Below are 22,285 nucleotides of genomic sequence, written 5' to 3' on the forward strand. Positions count from 1 at the left end.
TTATTATCCCATACAAGTGATTTATTGTAGTACAATTATTACATTAGTAATTTTGAACTGCAACTGCGGTTGTAAAATTCCAGAGAGGTGAAGATACTGTGTGCCCTGTGTGAGTTTATGATAAATTCTTAGGTGGTTGGTCTAAGAAGTTGCGCAGGATCGTGTTTATGTTAGGTCTAATAAGACCCCCTCTTGGCGGTTGGGGGGGGCACTACCAGAAATCTTGCCTAGGGTGCCAAGTGTCTGAGGAACGCCACTGAGTGTCACCATTGAGTTTCACAATAAGAGTGCGTACCGGAAGTGATGTTCTAAATGACGCTAGCTTAACTGCGCGAATTTAATTTGCTTTCTTTATTAATGTGAGTGCCTTAACTTAAGTTTATACATTTACTTATTGTCCCATTCCTTTTCATTTCGTCTTTCTTTAGGAAACCACACACTCACACTCACACACACACACGCATACAGACACAAACAACTTAAACCAAAAGCTGCAAACAATGAACATATGTATGAAGATTGACGAAATACTGTAAGTGCATTTTTTTTCATCATTTTAGATAGGATATCTTCTATTAAAATAAAACTGTCTATTTCTACCCTTTTCTATTTATGGTAAACCGTGTACAGTGCAGTTTATGGTGTAAATTATCCATGCATCCATCCATTTTCTTGACCGCTTATTCCTCACAAGGGTCGCGGGGGGTGCTGGCGCCTATCTCAGCTGGCTCTGGGCAGTAGGCAGGGGACACCCTGGACTGGTTGCCAGCCAATCGCAGGGTACACAGAGACGAACAACCATCCATACGCACAAGCACACCTCGGGACAATTTGGAGCGCACAATTAACCTGCCATGCATGTTTTTGTAATGTGGGAGGAGACCGGAGTACCCGGAGAAGACCCACGCAGGCACGGGGAGAACATGCAAACTCCACCCAGGAAGGAGCCTGTACTCGAACCGGAGTCCTCAGAACTGGGAGGTGGACGTGCTAACCACTCGACCACCGTGCCGCCCTGGTGTAAATTAGTAAAACAAAAAAACGTAGAAAAAGTTTTTTTTAGACTTGGAGCGGATTAAAATTATTTACATTAATTATAATGGGAAAGATTATTTCGGCTTTCGAACAATTCGGTTTTGGAACAGCTTCCTGGAATGGATTATGTTCGAAAACTGAGGTTTGACTGTACATATATATGTATATATATGTATATATATATATATATATGTATATATATGTATATATATATATATATATATGTATATATATGTATATATATATATATATATGTATATATATGTATATATATATATATATGTATATATATATATATATATATATATATATATATATATATATATATATATATATATATATATATATATATATATATATATATATATATATATATACTCATGTATTTCCTTGTTTCATTCTAATACCCAAATCAGTGTTTGGTAAGTTATTTTCAAAATGTTACATTACACTTTTTTTTTTTTTTATTTACTGGACAAGAGCCGTCTTTTGTCATACTGTAACATGTTTGAACTCATTTAATTGATTGCTTATGAGGTAAGACTGTTAATGAAAATGCTAAATTACTGTCTACTTTGTGTTTAAACGGTTCGCTCTGCCAACAAGTTGTTGTTTTGTGTATCATTTTTGTCTGTCTGTTAGGTGTGTTACACAGACTCATAGTAAACTCTAGACAGCTACTCACAGCTAATTCTACGCATGGGATTGAGCGCAGTATTTTTTCCTGCCATAGGAGGTAACAGTCGCTTGGAGTCAGTTGGTGAAGATGATGAGCTCTTTCTGGAGAATGGTGTAAGCCGCTGTGATTCTGTGGGGAAGACTTCAAAGCTAGGCAGACGTAAACACTCCTTACCACAACAGCTAGATACTTCTGGAGAAAGACAGGTTAGTGACTCATAAAACTCCCTTCACATTGGCATTTGGCCTGCTGAAGCTCCAGACTTTTATTCCTGCTTATAGCACATTCTACCCATTGCGTGAAAGAAAAAATTAAATAAAATAAAAAAATTAAAAGTGCAGAGGGTGATGTCTTGCATGTTCTACTGGTAATATAAATTAAATAAAATTTTGAACAACAACAAATGTGTTCTTTTTGTCACTCAAAATAAAAAAAAAAGTGCCTGAGTCAATGTAAAAAAAAAAAATACTGCTATTGAATATTTTTTTTATCCATGGAAAGAAATTTGGCTTAATCCTTCTTTATACTTAGCCAATTACTGAGGCAAACCTGTTTGTTCACATTATCAGGGGACAAAGAAACTCAACAAATAAACTAGAGCGAGAACAACCTCTCACAGGGTACTGTGGTTGCAGGAGTTGACAGGTACTTGCGTGCAATGGATGCCAGCCTGCTGTGTGCTCCTTCTCTCTCTGACCACCATTGTAGTGATCAATCCTCCAATTCCATTCAGATGTACAACTTCGGTGATATTTGAATTCAACTTTATAAAGTGAGCAAACTGCAGTAGATTTCTCCAACGAGCCGTCGTGTAACTTTTTGAAGTAAGACTTTCCGCCCAAAAGTCCGCCGCGGTCCATCTTTGCGCCAGGGACGCTACATAAGTCACGTGACCAGAAGTCTTCTTCGTCGTCGTTGTCGTCTTCTTCTTCTTCTTTTTCATCGTCGTCTTCTTCTTCGTCGTCGTCTTCTTCTTGTGAATTTAAGTGGCGGTTTGCTTCGGCTCAAGGCAGCAAAAGAACGTTGTTAAAAAAAAAACAAAGCTTTAACGGCGTTAATTTTTTTTAAAGCGTGATTTTTTTTTCTATTAATCGCCTAATTTAACGCGTTAACTTTGACCGCACTAGTAAATATGCATATAGTCTATAGCGCAAAGTCCACTTTTGTCACAAACATGGCATGTCCTTTTGACAATGAGTCTATTGATGAAGGTGCCGCTTTTATTGCACAGGGAATTAAATATTCGTCGCGATATATCAGACCGCGCATATACTGTTAGGCCCAAAAGTATTTGGACAGTGACACAAATTTTGTTATTTTAGCTGTTGACAAAAGCATGTCCAGAGTATTGACATCCAAATTGGAGCAGGGGTTTAGGAATTACAGCTCTTTAAAATGTAGCTGTCTCTTTTTCAGGAGACCAAAAGTAATTGGACAATTGACTCAGAAGGCTGCAAAAAATAAAAACCGAGGAAACAGAGGGCGTCGCCGCACTCGGCTTCCCTGTTGCCATGGTGATTCGATGAATCGGGGCTCCATTGAGGCGGTCTTTTTAGTCTGGTAGTAACTCCAGGTGCAAATTCTCGGCGTTGATATAACTCACTGGAATCAGCTGTGCTGGAACCGAAAACGCGGATTCCTATCTGAGGGTATATGAACTTGTTCAGGGTTTATCTCACAGTTTGTTGAGCCTGCTTTGTGAAATACACTCCTGCACTGCAAAATTTACCTCCTTTGAGGCAGTCTAGAATAATGATAGACCGATGTTTTTTTGTTTTGTTTTGTTTTTCAAGGCAGATATCGATACCGATTATTAGTAGTCAAGGAGGCCGATAACTGATGTTTGATAACTGATATTTCAAGCCGATATAGCATCAAATTAAGCGAAAAATTGTGTTTATTGACCGTTCAGTTTCAGTGTTACTTAACTGTGAAACAAACTTTCAGAATACCTGATATCTGCTCAAACGGTCAGTGCATTTAAATCTGACCTTAAAGGGACAGTAATGTGAAAAATAAACTTTTAGCCATGTTAAAATGTTAATTCCTCACCAAAATCATCACTGAAATGGTTTATTTCATCCATTCGTCCTTGTATGAGAAATTCTAGGTTTTTCTGCTCTCCAAGCACCAGCCCCTCCCAACCTGAGAAAAAGAGCGGGTGCTCATTCTATTACGTCAGGTGCGGACCCACCCCCACACCGCCCACTTTCTCTGAGACCTCCATGCTCGCAGGATAGTGATAAAAGTAGCCTTTATCAGTAATCATTCTCGCCAAATGAATTCAAAGCTATCAATTATCCTTCACATTTGCAATGTCAAAGTGCAATAACAAATGGCCGTCTTACCCCGGGTTTTCACTGGTTGCGGTGCGGTTGCGGTGCGGTCCGGCGACGCAAGCAATTAGATTCCATTCATTCGAATGGTGCAGTTTACACCGCTTGCGGGTGCGTTGCGTGTCGACTGCGGAAGGCCTGCGGCGTGCCGCAAGCCTTCCGCAAGGATAGACCTATTTTCTATTTTTGCCGGACGCCGCAGCGGTAGGCCTCCGGCAAATGGCAAGCTAGCACAAAACACATCGAGCGGGACAGGAAGACCGAGGCAGTTTCAAAATAAATTTCCGGTTACCTTTCAGAATAAAACACTCGCCAGCTCCTATTTCGCAAGTTTTTCAGCAAAACGTGACGTGGGCGTCGCCAGGCCATGTGTTCATTCACGGTTTAGACACCAGCGAACATGGACGAGGAGAGGTTTATATTGGAGGTGGAAAACCACAAAATAATATATGACACGGCACATCCTTTTTATAAGGACTGTAATGTATTGTGAGTTTGATGTTCGCGATTGCTTGTTGTGCCCGTCTCGCTTGCCGTACTGAGCGGCAGCCGGACGCGGAAGACAGAAATAAAGAGTGGACCCGCACTGACCCGACTCTCGTTATTAATATACTTTACAAGGACAACCAAAAAAAGGATGCTGCATGGAATCTCATAGCAGAAGAAGAAGAAAAGGTTCAATCAAAAGAAGTCCACCTCTCTTTCTGCTTCTCTGTTGCGCACAGACTTTCTGTATGTTTGTCGTTGTGAAATGCCACATGATCGCGCGCGCGCGGTCCCGCGAGACATGTTGGGAAGTGGGCGGCGACGGAGTTGCCGGACCGCAGCTGTGCGGAGCCGGTGTGGATTGACAAAAAAATTGACCTGTCCGGAGCACGCAGTCAAGACGCACCGCACCGCAACCGCACCGCAACCGCATCCGGTGAAAACCCGGGGTTAAATTCCCAAAGGTTGTCTGACACTTGGTTAACTACAAGATTTCTGCACCTTAACTGACTGAATGGTGTAGTGGTTAAGCGCACTCACTCTATAAGCAAAAGGTCCCGAGTTCGTGTCCCACTCAGGGTTTTTTTCCCTCTCTTTCTTTGTTCTTTTTCCCCCTCCCCTCTTCCTCCACTACAATTTCTTGTGGCAAAGGAGCCGTTTCAAATGTTTATTGAAGGATTCAACATCCATCGAATTGCTACATACTTAAGAGGACTGCTCGAATGCAGCTCTCCAGAATTTTGTGTGCCGTGTGCGCAGCCCGTCCTTTTAGAACGAGAGGAGTGCGGCAACCACATAGGGTGAGGCGGGGTTATAATGAATTGGGTGTTTTACTACCATCCATCCATCCATCCATCCATCCATCCATCTTCTACTGCTTTTCCGAGGTCGGGTCGTGGGGGAAGCAAATTTAGGAGGGAAACCCAGGCTTCCCTCTCCCCAGCCACTTCAACAAGCTCCACCGGTGGGATCCCAAGGCGTTCCCAGGCCATCCAAGAAACAGTCTCCCCAGCGTGTCCTGGGTCATCCCCGGGGTCTCCTGCCTGTGGGACCTGCCCGGAACACCTCTCCAGGGAGGCATCGAGGAGGCATCCGAACCAGTTGCCCGAGCCACCTCAGCTGGCTCCTCTCAACGCGGAGGAGCAGCGGCTCGACTCGGAGTCCCTCCTGGATGACCAAGCTTCTCACCCTATCTCAAAGGGAGAGCCCGGACACCCTGCAGAGGAAACTCATTTCGGCCGCTTGTATCCTGGATCTTGTTCTTTCGGTCAAGACCCACAGCTCGTGGAAAGGAACGTATATCGACTGATAAATAGAGAGCTTCACCTTTCAGCTCATCTCTTTCATCACCACAACGAACCAATATAGAGCCTGCATCACTGCAGACGCTGCACCGATCCGCCTGTCGATCTCTCGCTCCATCCTGCCCTCACTCGTGAACAAGACACCAAGATACTTGAACTCCTCCACTTGGGGCAGGATTTCATCCCTGACCCGGAGAGGGCACGCCACTCTTTTCCGACTGAGGACCATGGGCTCGGATTTGGAGGTGCTGATCTTCATCCCAACCGCTTCACACTCGGCTGCAAACCGCTCCAGCGAGAGTTGGAGATCACGGCCAACAGCACCATATCATCTGCAAAAAGCAGAGATGCAATGCTAAGGCCACCAAACAGGACCCCCTCAATGCCTCGGCTGTGCCTAGAAATTCTGTCCATAAAAGTTCTGAACAGAATCGGTGACAAAGGGCAGCCTTGGCGGAGTCCAACCCTCACTGGAAACGAATTTTTTTTTTTTTTTTTTTTTTTTTTTTTTTAAAGAGCTCAGAATTGTTCATTCGGTAGTCTTACCGATTCAACGTCTTATCATCATTGCTCTTTTTTTTTTTTTTTTTTGTGTGTGTGTGTGTATGTGTGCGTGCGTTTGCGTGCGGTTGCGTGTGTGCGTTTGCGTGAGTGCATTTGCGTGCGCGCGTGCGTGTGCGTGCAAATACGTATAAATTTATACTCATTAATTCACCTAAAACCTTATAAATATCCCATTACCCTTCGCCTTAACCAGGTACTTCAGAATCTTGCCAGAGTCGTGAGGTTCAAATGGTCAGGAGACCAGAGAAAAGGTCAGAAAAAATAAAGAGAAAAGAAAGATAAATCAAAGTGAAATCCAGCACCGACCAAACACTTCCTGCCTTCCCCATGGTTACAAAATCAAAGTCTTACGCCAACCCCGGAAGCCTCTAAATTCCAACAAATTAACGAGATCTCAAGAGACCAGAGGAAAAACTAAAGAGAGGAAGGAGGGAAGGATCGATGAGGCAGAGTGAGATCCATAGAAGCCAGTACATCCAATCCATCAAAGTGAAATCCAGCACCAACCAAACCCCTCCTGCGTGGTTACAAAACCAGAGTCTTATGCCAACCCCAGAAACCTCAAACTTCCAATAAATTGAGATCTCAAGTGACCAGAGAAAAAACTAAAGAGAGGAAGGAAGGAAGGATAGATAAAGCAAAGTGAGATCCACAGACACCAGCACCCACTGATTAAAGGGGCTGTGGGAGGGAGAGCCCCGGCCCACACCCCCGAGCCCAAGGCCGCAGAACGAGGCCCGGCGGGTCCCCACAGCGCCCCACCGGTCCCCAGCCCCCATCCCCCCACGACCCCCCCCGCACCCCACCCAAACCCGCCACCCGCCACGACCCAGGCCCTGCCACCCCCGGCCCCCAAACCCCCGAACACACCCCGACCCCCAACACCCAAACCCCCACCCACCCCAAACAAGCCGCCACCCCACCCGACCACCGCCAACCCCCCCGCGAACCCCGCCCCCCGCGAGACCCCCCCCCACCACCGGAAACCAGCACCGGGCAGCAGCGCAGAGAGGGAAGACGTGCCCACCCCACCTCCAGCCGTGCGAAAGGAACACAGCGGCGGGAGGGGGGAAGCAGAGGAGGAAGCACCGGGGGAGAGGCGGAACACCAGAACACCGAGCCCGGTGGGAAGAGGCCCCGGTCGTCACGCCAGCGTACTAGTGACACCTAACCCTGTTACTGAGTCCGCCAGCTCGCCGACTGCCGAGCTCTACCCTTACACCGTGAATGTGGCCCCACCCAGTGTATATACAAGTGTGTGCGTGTGGTGCATTAAAATTGGGAGCAGGTGAGTCGGAGCAGAGGGAAAAAATTTCCCCTACTCCGATACACCCGCATCCCCCCCAAAAAATGAATATGTATATGTGTGGTGCATTAAAAAAGGAAATGGAGGGACAAAGTGGTGGGGCAGGGACACAGATGGGAGGGACCACAGCGCTGCCAGACACTGCAGTCCATCCCCCCTGATGGCTCCCCGCCCCAACTCACCCCTCCCCTTGGACATGAAGTGCATTAAAATTGGAGAGGAGTTGAAGGGTGAAGAAGGTGTTTCCACCCTTCCCCACCCCACCAAGAAATGTGTTGTGTGCCCTATGTGTATATTTACAAAGTGTATAATGCAAAACTAGTGAAGTGAGTAAGAGGAGCGACCAGCGGGGCCTCACCCAACCCGGCGGGTGTAGGTGGCACGCCCGCCCCCCAGCCCCCCCCCCCCCCCCCCCCACTAGCCCACTAGCAGCAAACTAGGTTCCTGACTATATAAAAATAAAAACACTATATACAAATAAAAACAATCAGATACAAAATGCCAAATACAGAAGCAGCGAAAACAGAAATTGTAACGATGTGGTGGCTCTCGTTAACAGGCAGAATCTAGGCAGGATTAAGTTGCCAAATTAAGATTAAAATATTCTATGTACATAGACCATATTTGTTCAAATCTTGATACTTGATTTTTATTTAAGGCAGAGATTTTTTCCATTGAGATATAATTTATTAGTAAGTTTAACCAGTGGTCGATATTTAGAGATTGTTTATTTTTCCAATTGACAAGGATTATTTTTTTTAGCAATAGTAAGGGCTATAAGTATAGATTGAGATTGTTTACATGGTAGCTCAGTTATTGTTAAGTCACCTAGTAAACACAATCTTGGAGATAAAGGAAGCCTACAGTTTAATATATCAGCGAGCTTTTCCAAGATTTTAGTCCAGAAATACAGCACTGGAGTACATGACCATAAAGCATGAAGATAAGTATCGGCAGTGTTTTGTGAGCACTGGAGACAAATGTCGGAGACAGAGAGTCCCATTTTTTTCATCATATATTGTGTAATATATGTTCTATGAAGTATCTTATATTGGATAAGTTGCAAATTTGTCTGTTTGGTCATTTTAAATACATTTTCACAGATTTGGGTCCAAAAGTCTGGTTCCGGAACTATAGACAAGTCTTTTTCCCATTTTAAAGTCGGTAAATACGTTTTATTTGTGTATAAAAATAACTTATATATTTTTGATATTTTCTTTATTGTTGTTGGAGAAAGCTTTATAATATTTTTAGCTAAGACAGGCAGTTGGAGCGTATCCTGAAGTGTTGGGATTTGTTTCTTAACCATATTTTTAACTTGCAGATAATGTAAGAAATTTCCGTTTTTTATTTCATATTTTTGGACCAACGAAACGAATCTGATTTACTTGCTGGCAATGCGGACCAGACTCTGGCAACGGTCGTACAGGGACCGAACAACCCGTGTCAGGGGGCTTGGTACCCCGTACTCCCGAAGCACCCCCCCACAGAACTCTCTGATGGACACGGTCGAACGCCTTCTCCACAAAACACGTGGACTGGTAGGTAGAGCGAACTCCCACGCACCCTCGAGGATCCTGCCGAGGGTGAAGAGCTGGTGCACTGCTCCACGGCCAGAACAAAAACCACACTGCTCCTCCTGAATCCGAGATTTGACTTCCCGACGGACCCTCCTCTCCAGCACCCCTGAATAGACCTTACCAGGGAGGCTGAGGAGTATGATCCCTCAGTAGTTGGAACAAACCCTCCGGTCCCCCTTCTTAGAAAGGGGGGACCACCACCCCGGACTGCCAATCCAGAGGCACTGTCCCCGATGTCCATGCAGAGTTGTAGAGGCGGGTCAACCACGACAGCCCCACAACATCCAGAGGCGTTAGGAATTCCGGGCGGATCTCATCCACCCCCGGCGCCCTGCCACCAAGGAGCTTTCCAACCACCACAGTGACTTCAACCCCAGTGATATGAGAGCCCACCTCAGAGTCCCCAGACTCTGCTTCCTCAAAGGAAGACTTGGAATTGAGGAGGTCTTCGAAGTATTCCTCCCACCGACTCACGACATCCCGAGTCGAGGTCAGCAGCACCCGATTTCCACTATACACAGTGTTAATGGTGCACTGCTTTCCTCTTCTGAGACGCCGGATGGTGGACCAGAATTTCCTCGAAGCCATCCATAAGTTGTTTTCCATGGCCTCTCCTTTTTGCCTCAGCAACCGCCAAAGCCGCGTTCCGCTTGGCCATCCGGAGTCCCACAGGCCAAAAAGGCCCAATATGACTCCTTCTTCAGCTTGACGGCATCCTTTACCGCTGGTGTCCACCAGCGGGTTAGAGGATTGCCGCTGCGACAGGCACCGACCACCTTACGGCCACAGCTCCGATTTGCTGCCTCAACAATGGAGGTGTGGAACATGGTCCACTCGGACTCAATGTCCCCCGCCTCCCCCGGGACAAGGGAGAAGTTCTGCCGGAAGTGGGCGTTGACGGGATTCCGCCAGACATTCCCAGCAAACCCTCACAATAAGTTTGGGTCTGCCAGGTCGGACCGGCATCTTCCCCCACCATCGGAGCCAGCACACCACTAGGTGGTGATCAATTGACAGCTCCGCCCCTCTCTTCACCCGAGTGTCCAAAACACGCAGCCGCAAATCCGATGACACCACCATAAAGTTGATCATCAAACTGCAGCCTAGGTTGTGCTGGTGCCAAGTGCACATATGGACACCCTCATGTTTGAACATGGTGTTCGTTATGGACAGTCCGTGATGAGCACAGACGTCCAATAACAGAACATCGGTCGGGTTCTGATCGGGAGGGCCGTTCCTCCCAATTACGCCCCTCCAGGTCTCACTGTCATTGCCCACGTGAGCGTTGATGTCCCCCAGCAGGACGAGGGAGTCCCCAGAGGGAGCACTCTCGAGCACACCCTCCAAGGACTCCAAAAAGGGTGGGTACTCTGAACTGCTGCTTGGTGCATATACACAAATAACAGTCAGGACCCGTCCCCCCACCCGAAGGCGGAGGGAGGCTACCTTCTCCTCTACCGGGGTAAACCCCAATTTACAGGCACCAAGCCGGATGGCAATAAGTATGCCCACACCTGCTCTGCCACTCTCGCCGTGGGCACCTCCAGAGTGGAAGAGAGTCCAACCCCTCTTGAGAGCTGTGTGTGGAGGCGAGTCTGATTATGTCTTGTCGGAACTTTTCTGCCTCACACACCAGCTCGGGCTCTTTCCCTGCCAGAGAGATGACATTCCATGTCCCAAGAGGCAGCTTCTGTAGCCAGGAATCGGTCCACCAAAGTTCCCGCCTTTGGCCGGCAGCCGGCTCGCTACGCACCCGACCTCTTTGGCCCCTCCTACAGGTAGAGCCCATAGGAATGGGGGACCCACGTTGCCTTTTCGGACCATGCCTGGCTGGGCCCGGCCACCAGACGGTCGCCTTTGGAGGTTCATCTACTCCAATACACCTGATTCAATTATCAGGATCATTATCAGGCTCCTGTAGAGCTTGCTGATGAGCTTAAATATGAATCAGCTGTGTTGAAGTTTGAAGTTTTGAAGTTTATTGAACATGTAAACATAACATATAAACATAAACAAATAGCAAGTAAAAACAGAGAAAAAAAAACTCATAACATTCATTAGAAATGGTTTACATGTCCAAAGGGAGTAGGAAGAAGTTAAAAAACTTATCTAATCCTACCCCTTATTCTTTACATCTTATTTCAACAGTAAATTAACACATCACAATAACCCCCCCCCCCAAAAAAACAAACAAACAAAAAAAAAACGTTCAATTATACTCATGTGGAGAGCCCTACTTCAACACACGTACAATTGCCAATAGCGCATGTGCATGAACCCCCTAGGCGCACACTGCAATATATACAATATATCGTCGTACTCACACATACAACCCTCATCACCCTCACAATGCAATCAAAAGAACATTTCATTTCATTTCTGCAATTGTACCGGTTCACGTCTGATCCAAATAATACTCTTGAACTTTATTTTTGAACATTTTTTTAAACTCAACAATTGACTTGCATCTTTTCAGCTCATTCCCAAAACTATTCCACAAATGCACACCTCTTACAGAAACACACCTTTGCTTAATATTTGTTCTTGCTTTGGGTTTTTTAATAGACACTTGTACCCCATATCTCATAAGGACTGTGTCTAATTTCAAATAGCTTCTGAATACTGTGTAGATTGTTGTTAACTTTATACATTATTTATGCTATTTTAAACTCAACTAAGTCATAAAATTTCATTGTGTTTAATTTAATAAATAGTGAATGTGTTGGTTCACTATATTTTGATCGATTAATAAGTCTTAAGGCTCGCTTTTGCAACTTGAAAACAGAGTTAGTATTTGTTTTATATGCATATCCCCAGATTTCCACACAATAAGTCAAATATGGTAATAATAATGAACAATATAATGTGTATAATGATTTCATATTCAGAATATCCTTAGTTTTATAGAGTATGCACTATGCAGTACTGATATTGGTCTATAATTAGTGAATGTATGTCTTTCTCCACTTTTGTAAATAGGAATGACTTTTGCTATTTTCATTTTTGATGGAAATACAGTGTTCCCTCGTTTTCCGCTGGGGTTAGGTTCCAAAAAATAACCGCAATAAATGAAATCTGCGAAGTAGTTAGCTTTATGTTTTACAACTCTTATAAATGTTTTAAGGCTCAAAAATCCCCGACCGCACAATTTATACACTTTTCTCATTGAGGCATTTACATGTTCTCCCATTTCTCTCTTGTTCAAACATTGACAATGTTCAAACCTTCATAAATTTTATAAAATGGGTATATTACTGTAAAAAAAATATGCAAAATTGCACTTAAAAAAAAATCCGCGATACAGAGAGACCGCGAAAAGTGAACCGCGTTATAGCGAGGGAAGACTGTATACCAGTTTTAAATGACAAATTGCATATATATGTGAAAGGTCCCACAATATATTCTATAATACTTTTTACTAATGTCATATCAATGTTAAAAAAGTCAGTGGACTTTTTATTTTGTAATCTTTTTACAACATTTAATACCTCTATGTAATTAACAGCATTAAGGAACATAGCGGATGAATTATTTACAAAACACTTATCTATTTCATGTGTGTTTCTTGGCTCTGGGATTTCGTTTGCCAAGTTACTGCCCACTTTAAGTGTTAAACGTTGGAAACCTCTAAAACGTGCAGGACTCAGGCCCTCGAGGAACAGACTTTGACACCACTGCTTTACTTGGTCTAGAACCTGAAATTAGGCACGTTGAGTGATGATATCTAAAATGATAATTTCTTAAGTAAATTATTATTTATTAGTCGATAATAATTATGAATATTAATCATTAGTGTTAATAATAATTATTAAGCTATTATTGGGATCCGACCTTAAGAAAAACACATACACGGTGTCACATCAAAGCCTATTTTCATTTTTCCCTGGTTATCATGACTCAATGACTCAATGAGCTGCACACTAATTGCTATGTTAATGAGACTAAAAAAGTACACACACACACACACTAAAAAAAACAAAAAAAAAAACAGATGCAAACAGTAAAGCAGTACAGCAGCATGTGTGAAAACCAAACAAATCCCACAGTTAATTCATGATAATACATACATTGGAATGGATCAATAACCGCAAGTAACTGAGTAGAAATGTAAAATGGGTAAAATATATGAAAAGAAAGAAAATTTATATATTTCAGTGTGTGTTAAGTATAGGAAGTTACCGCTGATGAGTTATGATGGCAATTGAACTATTTTTCCATTTGGTTGTTATATCCCTTTCCCTTTCAGGAATATCAGACAATTAAGAAATCGGCACGTTCGTTGAGCACCATTCAAGTGGAATCGCCATGGCGACTTGCACAACCATCCATTATCTCCACCATAGTACTGATGAAAGGCCAGGGAAAGGTGGGTGCACTCTGGATTCAAGCGTGTAAAATATATTTGAAATGTATATTCCCAACAACAAATAAGTACTTGCTGCTTCAAATTGTATCTGCTTATAAGAGCCTTTGTTTACGAACTAAGCCCAAGCTTAATAATGCTCCGCACTATTTTAGTCACATAACATCCATTTATCTATCTGTCTGTCTGTCTGTCTGTCGAAATTTTTGTTAACAATTCTTGTTAACATAGAAGTGGGAAGAAATGTTAACCTAGTAGAAACATGGTTGCATTTTTTTTAGTCATTGATTCAGTAATTTCATAATTCGTAATAAAAAATAAAAAAATTAAAACTAGGTTAGTGTGACATTAATTTGTGCTGGTCATTTTTGCGTTCAGAAGACAATGGTGACAGCTCAGTGCATTTTTCTTTTCATATTAAAAGCTAAGGATGGATGGATCATTTTTAACAGGAAGTACCTTTCATATATATATATATATATATATATATATATATATATATATATATATATATATATATATAAAAGACATCTTCTATCCCAAGTACATATATATATATATATATATATATATATATATATATATATATATATATATATATATGTATGTATGTATGTATGTATGTATGTATGTATGTATGTATGTATGTATGTATGTATGTATGTATGTATGTACTTGGGATAGAAGATGTCTTTTTCTTGCACATTATGTTAGAAAATTCCCATTGAAACGACCGAAGACGGCTTCCGGTTACGCACGAGATACGTCATCACGATCACGTGACCAGGAACATGGCATCTCTCACGGTGGTTCGAAATTTGATACTTTAATTGGTTTAAAATAAAATTTGGGGAATAAGATGCCAGAGATATTTGCATTTTTATTCTTTGTACACAATGCCTAACCCAATACTGGAAAATTAATAATGAGTGGTGTTTTTATTTAGTGTTGCAAATGATGTGATCGATGTAGCCTGTTGTTCTTGGGTTTCACACTTTTTAAAAAAATGTTTAAGGCAGTGAAGTCAGACAATATAAAAAGCACAATCTAGAATAGAACAGTTTTGTTTTTTTATGTACTACATAACCTTTATTTATCCAAAATGTTTTGTTTTGCTTTACGGAAGAGGTGCGGCCCTCCCACTCAGAACTTCATGTGACTTTTGTCATTTGCCCATGTACGCCCCTGGGGCGATCCCTTAATAAGCACTGCGAGCAACCTCTTTGCCCAACCACAGGCTCGCTTTCCCCACAACCACATTTCACTGAACTTCTCTCCATCAGCCGGTGCAATCGGTGGGAAAGTACTCCTCAGTCCTGGTGCTTGATTTCAATCTATATTTCCTAGGGTCTAGGATTCAGCATTGTTGGTGGCCAGGATTCAGCTCGTGGTCAAATGGGAATTTTTGTGAAGACCATTTTCTCTCATGGTGCTGCAGCTGCTGATGGACGCCTAAACGAGGGTAGCCTTTCGCTGTCCTATACATAACATTGTTTGAACATACATTATCACTCAAAGGTTTGGAGTCATCCAGGCATTTCTGTATGTTTCTTGGCAATTTCTTGCACGGAATAGCCTGTGATAACATTATTGCACAAAGGTTTTCTAATATCCAACCATTAGCCTTTTGACACCATCAGCAAACACCAACTTACTTTAGAACACTGGCATTGTAGTTACTGGAATTGGGCCTCGATAAACCTATATAGATATTGCTCCAAAAAACTGACATTTCCTGTTAGGATATTCATTTACCACATTAACAATGTGTATTTCTGATTAGTTTAAAGTTATCTTCATTGGAAAACAGTGCTTTTCTTTCAATAATAATATTTTATTTTTTGTGACCCCAAACTTTTGAACGGTAGGTTATGTAAAAGACTCCCGTAATCCTGTTTCCAATGACAGTAGTTGATTTCCACTTTGTTTTAATTCAACATTTTTTCCTTTTTCAGCATCAAGTCATTGCAATCATGAATCCCTTATTAACTGTAAATACAATATTTTTGGACTTTGAATAATAAGTGCACACTCCCATAGCTCTAAAAAAAAATAAAATAAAAATAAGTAAATAAATAAATTAAAAAAAACTCAACTACAATAATGAACTTGCTTCTAACTGTATCATACTAAAAGACAAATTTGGTCTCTCACAGTGGAGCTATGAGTCATGAGTCATGAATTTGACAACTTTAGACTCGACTTGACAAAATGTTAAAAGACTTGCAACTCGATTTGGACTTTAACAACAATGATTTATAACTTCAATTGGACTTGAGCCGTTTGACTTGAAAAAACTTGCTTCTTCCACCAAAATAGAAAGAAAATGTATGTTAATGATTAAGTTCCGTTCCGTCTCTGTGTTTGTGCGAGCTGGGCTGTTACACCTGTTTTCTAGGTTTGGTCATGTGACATTCACAAGCTGAGCTGTGATTGGTTACCTGAGCCCTTGTGATGTCATTTTCAGTCGACAGCAATTTGCAAAATGTGTTTTTAAAGGTACTAATTGTACATGAAAAATAATGATAAATCAAATTTATTATAGGCAAAATATTAATGTTTGCCAAAAATGGCGAAATAAGTAAAGTATCCCTCTCATTCACTGCCTTTGACAAGTATACTTGTCAATTATATTTTTTAGAGTGGGGATAGATGGGGGAGAATCTGATTATGCTCCACTGTAAATGTCAAACTTGGAAACAACTTTATTGATGCCCAACCACCAGTAGATGACATCATTGCCCCATTTTATACGAAATAAACACAGTTTCAGAGTCCACGGGAGAAATGGCTGTATTTTGGCAAACCTACATTTTTCTACAGTCGATCCTAAAAGAACGGGACGACAAAAAGTAGGGAGTCTATTCTGTCCTTTGGTAGGTTCGGTTTATATATAATTATTAAATGTAGGTATTGAAAATGTAAAAAATTTCTAAAATGGCTGGCAGTGAATGAGTTAAGCTTTGATGCGCTTTGCTAGCTACTCCTCATGGGCTCACCACCTGTGAGGGGGGCCAAAGGGGACGGGTGCATAGTAAGCTGGGCGGCAGCCAAAGGCGGAGGCCTTGGCGGTCCGACCTCCGGCTACTGAAGGTAGCTCTGGGAACATGGAATGTCACCTCTCTGGCAGGGAAGGAGCCCGAGCTGGTGTGCGAGGCTGAGAAATTCCGACGAGATAAAGTCGGGCTCACCTCCACGCACAGCTTGGGTTCTGGTACCAATCCTCTCGAGAGGGGTTGGATTCTCTTCCACTCTGGAGTTGCACACGGTGAGAGGCGCAGAGCAGGTGTGGGCATATATTGTCCCCCAGCTCGGCGCCAGTACGTTGGGGTTTACCGCGGTGGACGAGAGGCTAGCCTCCCTCTGCCTTCAGGTGGGGGGGCGGGTCTGACTGTTGTTTGTGCATCTGCACCAAACAGCAGTTCAGAGTACCCACCCTTTTTGGAGTCCTTAGAGTGTGTGCTGGAGAGCGCTCCCCCTGGGGACTCCCTCGTCTTGCTGGGGGACTTCAACGCTCACGTGGGCAATGACAGTGAGACCTGGAGGGGCGTGATGGGGAGGAACGGCCCCCCGTCGGCAAACCGAGCGGTGTTCTGTTACTGGACTTCTGTGCTCGTCACGGATTGTCCATAACGAACACCATGTTCAAACACAAGGGTGTCCATATGTGCACTTGGCACCAGGACACCCTCGGCCGCAGTTCGATGATCGACTTTGTAGTCGTGTCATCGGGCTGAAAAATGCGATAACGCTACCGGATATAACCGTTACCATAGCAACAACAACAACAGTCATGTTGACAACGGTGAACAAGGGGGATGAGGCGCTGATTCTGATGCATTATTATTATTATCATCATCATCATCATCATCATCATTATTATTATTATTACACTACAAGGAGTTTTGTCGTTCCCAACAAAATTTGTCGGGCTTAATCAGAAGAACGTTTTCAAATCAGGCCAATAACGGAGCTAACATTTTGTCGTCTGATCCAGGGGAAGGGATGCAGTTTGCGTCACGCACACAGAGAGCTATTCTTTTATTATTAGGCCTACCATATATCCATGTACAGTATATGATATTGATGACTTGTTTTTAAGACAAAGATGATTAGTCCATATTGAATGTATGGATAGCTTTTCACAATGAGGATCTCACCTTTAAGATTGACTGTATTTGTTACAGTTTTATTTCCAATGTAACAATTTACGTAGTATGACTTTAAAAGTTCCAGCATATTGTTATGTAATACAATACGGTACTTGTAAAAAGAAATAAATGTTGATAATGAGCTTAACTGTCTGTCAGGTTTAAACACCATCTATGACATTTTTAAACTGCACAAATGAGGAGACAGACATTAAAAATGAGAAAAACAAGGCCTTTACTTGTACAAGGAGAGATGAGCGAGAGATGTGTGCTGATCACAATCCTCTGGCCCACTCTGACACACATTCACATTTCTTGTCTTTTCATGGAGTTTGCTAACAAATGGTCACAAAAGGAGGTGGAGAGATAGCAGCGTTGTGGCATCACAAAATAAACACAGGAGACATCCTCTAACCATAAAACTTTTTTACGACCACTAATCCTTGAACGCTGTCTATTGTCTTGGTGTGAAGTTCTTCACTCCCACATTCCAGATGTCCTGAGGTTGAATAAACATGCATGCAGCAGTTCCAAACAGATAGCACAACACTGAGTAAAATGCTTTTACAATTAAATCTATGTAATAAAGAGAAAATATGGAATAATATATATAATAATCCTAACACTGTCTTAAATGAAATCTGAAAGTATTGTGTTCTTTATTATTATTTCTTTTTTTTACATAGGAGATGAGATTCTGGAGGTAAACGGAGAGTCTCTCCAAGGAATGACGCATCAACAAGCCATCCAGACTTTCAAGGTTCAATCAATGATCTCATTGGATTACAATGTAAAACCTCAATTTTTAAACAAATGGCTAAAGACTGACAAATTATTCTCACAGCACTGAGAGGTATACTGATAAATACATTTTCCACAATTTAAGACTTCAAAGTTAGGGTTTGATAACCAACTTTATGGAGCGAATACATGAAATGATAACAGACAAAGGGGAACTCAGCTTGGGGACTTCTCAAAGAATAACAGATCCGGCATGAGATAAGTTAAGCTGCTCATTTCCTCATTCTCTTATAAGTGAGTCATGGATTCATCTCCATACATTTTGGTGCCGATCGGGGCTCGACACTGCGACCAATTCACCTGAAAATGTGGTCAACTGTGCAGCCTGTGCTGGTAAAAAATTAATCAAGTCGCATGGCGCGAGTGCATGTTTTAATGAGCTCATCTTCGAGCCATGATCCGTATGCATCAAAAAGGGCCACGGTTTCGGGTGTGCATAGTCGGCGGAACGCGCTGCCGAAGCCAATTTCAAAATAAAAGCCGTACAAGTAATACATTGCTATTGATGCAATTGCCTTACTTGTATTTTGAAATGACTCACGCAGGGAAGGCGTCGCGACTCACGCCAGGGAAGGCGTCGCGGCTCAAGGCAGCTAGCTTGACTCGTCCTCACGCGTTGACTACAACATCAACACAATGCCACCTCTGAATTATATTTAATTGCCAATTAAGGATGATAAGACAGTTAATTCCAATAGTTTTATACATCATAAGGGTTTTTTGAGCCGTGCTTAGCCTGGTCCCTCACCTAGGACCTGTTTGCCATGGGTGACCCTGCCAGGGGCATAAAGCCCCAGACAACATAGCTCCTAGGATCATTGGGACACGCAAACCCCTCCACCACGGTAAGGTGCCGGCTCAAGGAGGGGCCTGTCAGTAGTCTGTCAGTTGTATGAAACGGCACGTCTCTGACGTTAGCAAGTACTAGCCAGTGGCCACTAACGGGTGCATAAACAGCGAGCCGAAATGCAGTTGCATTCAAATACTGCCGGACATTTCAAACTCGGATAGAAAAAAAATCAATCAATGCATTTACCGTTTATCTAAACAATGTAGGCTTTCTATCATTAAGAAGAATGATGGGTGTGAAATCACTGTTTGTTTGTTTACTTATTTACAATCAATGGTCCAACTAGTCACTTCTGTTCACAATACCCAATCATCTGCTCGGCTTCCACCCTCCATTCTGGTTGTTGGTATGTCAATGAATCAAAATAAAGGATAAACCTGCTGTTTAATTCTTATAACATTTACCATTAAAAAAGTAGGAGCACCTTTACAATAGTCCCCTTTAAATAGGCATTAAATAAAATATTAAACATGAAATAGTCAGAGTCATAGTATAGCAGTTTTTTTTTTTTTACCTGAGTTTTTATATAACTCCCTGCAATGTGCTCACAATGGGAAACACTGCATCGGACGACCTAATCTCAAGTCAGAAAGGGAAGGGCCAGATTTGACTGATCATGATGTGAGGCAGTCTGTGAAGCTTTGGTTTTTCCAAGGCGAAGAACATTTGGAGTCCTCGCAATAAGAGCTGGCCCCTCTGCATTAAGCAAACTAATATTCACAAAAGCAAAGCCCTTTTTTCCCCATTTATTATTTTATTACAGACAAATCTTGTTACAATAAAATATTTTACAGCTATATGTTGAGTTACTGTCAATCTGTACCTCATCTGAAATTACGCTATGCAAATAGAGACAAATAGAGACATCAGTAAATACGGCCATTCTCTATCTCCCCCAAAAAAGGTGCGACCAAAATCTGTGTGGTGCGACCAACTGAAAAAGTTAGTAGCACCAGTGATACCAGTGCAAAAGTTAAGCCCAATTCACACTGACTGCGGAACGGACGCGGTGCGTTCTCCGTACGGCGGCTGCACGGACGCCGCGAGGATAGAACGTGTCAATTCACACCAGCTTCGGTGCGGTGCGTCTGCGGTGCGGAACGAATGCGGCGATGCGGAAGGTTTTCGCAAGCGTTCTATTTCTTCCGGATGCTGCATGCGGATTTTCATGAAGCTGAAGAAATGACACGAGCCGGACAGGAAATCGGGCGTCTCGCATTAAGGAAAATCCGGTATGTTTCAAAATAAAACCGCTTGCGAACTCGTTTTTTGGGGAGGGAAGCTAGCTAGCTACATAGCATGACATGAGTCGGACATTTAAGACAAAAAATGAGCTCAGAATAAATTAAATAAACATGTCAAAATGACACTATTTAAACACACAACGTTCTTACCCATGATAGAAGTCCCAGAAATAATGTCCAAAAAGCATATCGATGTGACAACAGGCAAGCGTGGCTACAAATAGGACTATATACACGGTTGTTGTTGGGTGAACTCAACTCTCCAGCGTGAACCCCACGTGTCTTGTGGTCTGTCGGGAGCAGATTTCCAGACACGCAACGTACGCGGTGTGAATTGCAGTCCTTGCGGCGTCCGTACGGCCGCCGTACGGAAAACACACTGCTTCCGTTCCGCAGCCTGTGTGAATTGGGCTTCAGTGTAGAGCCCTGGTGCCGTTGAGCGCCATTTTTGAGCATTATTAGAGGTGCGTGTAATGATTTTCCGTGGACAAATTGTGTCCAGTTCCTCCGCTGACTCCCACTAAGACTTGGGAAGAGGAAGAAAGCAGAGCCATATTGCAGAGTAGAGTTATTTACTAATTTCTCCAAAACAAATTGATAAAATTGAAAATGTAAGCTAACGTCATTTTCCTGATCATAAAATACATTTGAGCAAAAAATGGACCATCCTCACTAGACCGTTCCTTTAAATGTCATAAAATGTTTTTTGTTTTTTTTATGTTTAGGTTCAGGGTTAAATACTCGCTTTGCTACCCACTTTTGTTTAAATTGGCCTAGCTCCTGGAAATATAAGTAAAAGAAACACATCTGTTTCAAATTCTCACCGCTGGACTCATTTTTGTTGATCCTCTAGCAACTCAAAAAAGGTGTTGTGACAGTGACAATTCGAACTCGCCTGCGGAGCCCCAGTCTTACACCATGTGCAACGCCACGTATCCATAGCCGCTCCAGCTCACCCAACTCCAATACCAGTGAGGGAACACCTGTTCCCTTTGGGAGTGATGAGACTGATGGCCAAAGGGGTTCTGGTCCTGGTCCAAAGGACTGCATCATCATGGAGGTCACACTTGATAAAGGTGATGTTTTTCTTTTTTAATTAAATGTATTTCCACACTACATACAATGAAACTGATATGTAGCTACGACTGAGTGCGTACATCTACATTGTACAGTAACTGCATACTTCCGTGGTGTGTATAAGTAGTTCCAGGACTGGTGTCAAGAAATATATATTTCAAGTTTTTACCTTCAATTTCCTGCATAGTTTACTTAGTTCAATGCCATGGGCATCCAATAGTTCCTGATCAACATGAACATCGCCGCACTGGAGCAACATCCTCACCACCTTGCAAATGCAGGCAACTTTCAAGTGCGTGCTGGTGAAAAAAAAATATCGCTCGCGAGTGTATTCATGCTCCCTCTGCACTATATTTAAAACATACGTTCGAAAGTCACCGTGTCCTCCATTGGTCCTCCAGTAGCAACTAGAGCGTGCCGCCGTGCCCCGACTCAATCGAATAGTATAGGTCGCTTGCACATCGTAATGCATCATGGGAGTTTTTCCTTCGGGCGCCATATTGGGTGTC

The 22,285-nt window shown here is 42.8% G+C and overlaps 1 protein-coding gene across 18 annotated transcripts in view; it reads left to right on the forward strand.

Annotated features, from left to right (window-relative positions):
• pdzd2 (PDZ domain containing 2) overlaps positions 1–22,285 on the forward strand; it is a 337,302-nt gene that overhangs the window by 103,779 nt on the left and 211,238 nt on the right. For all 18 annotated transcript variants that reach the window (XR_013283667.1, XR_013283668.1, XM_077522502.1 and 15 more), the window contains 5 exons: positions 1,769–1,920; positions 13,537–13,656; positions 15,001–15,115; positions 18,491–18,564; positions 21,553–21,775. Coding sequence is in view for 16 of the 18 variants with exons in the window: in XM_077522502.1 (XP_077378628.1) it covers positions 1,769–1,920; positions 13,537–13,656; positions 15,001–15,115; positions 18,491–18,564; positions 21,553–21,775 (684 nt within the window). In the remaining 2 variants the exon portion in view is untranslated. The remainder of the gene's footprint in view (positions 1–1,768; positions 1,921–13,536; positions 13,657–15,000; positions 15,116–18,490; positions 18,565–21,552; positions 21,776–22,285) is intronic.

This window comes from Festucalex cinctus, chromosome 5, assembly GCF_051991245.1.
Source record: "Festucalex cinctus isolate MCC-2025b chromosome 5, RoL_Fcin_1.0, whole genome shotgun sequence".
Lineage (NCBI taxonomy): Eukaryota > Metazoa > Chordata > Actinopteri > Syngnathiformes > Syngnathidae > Festucalex > Festucalex cinctus.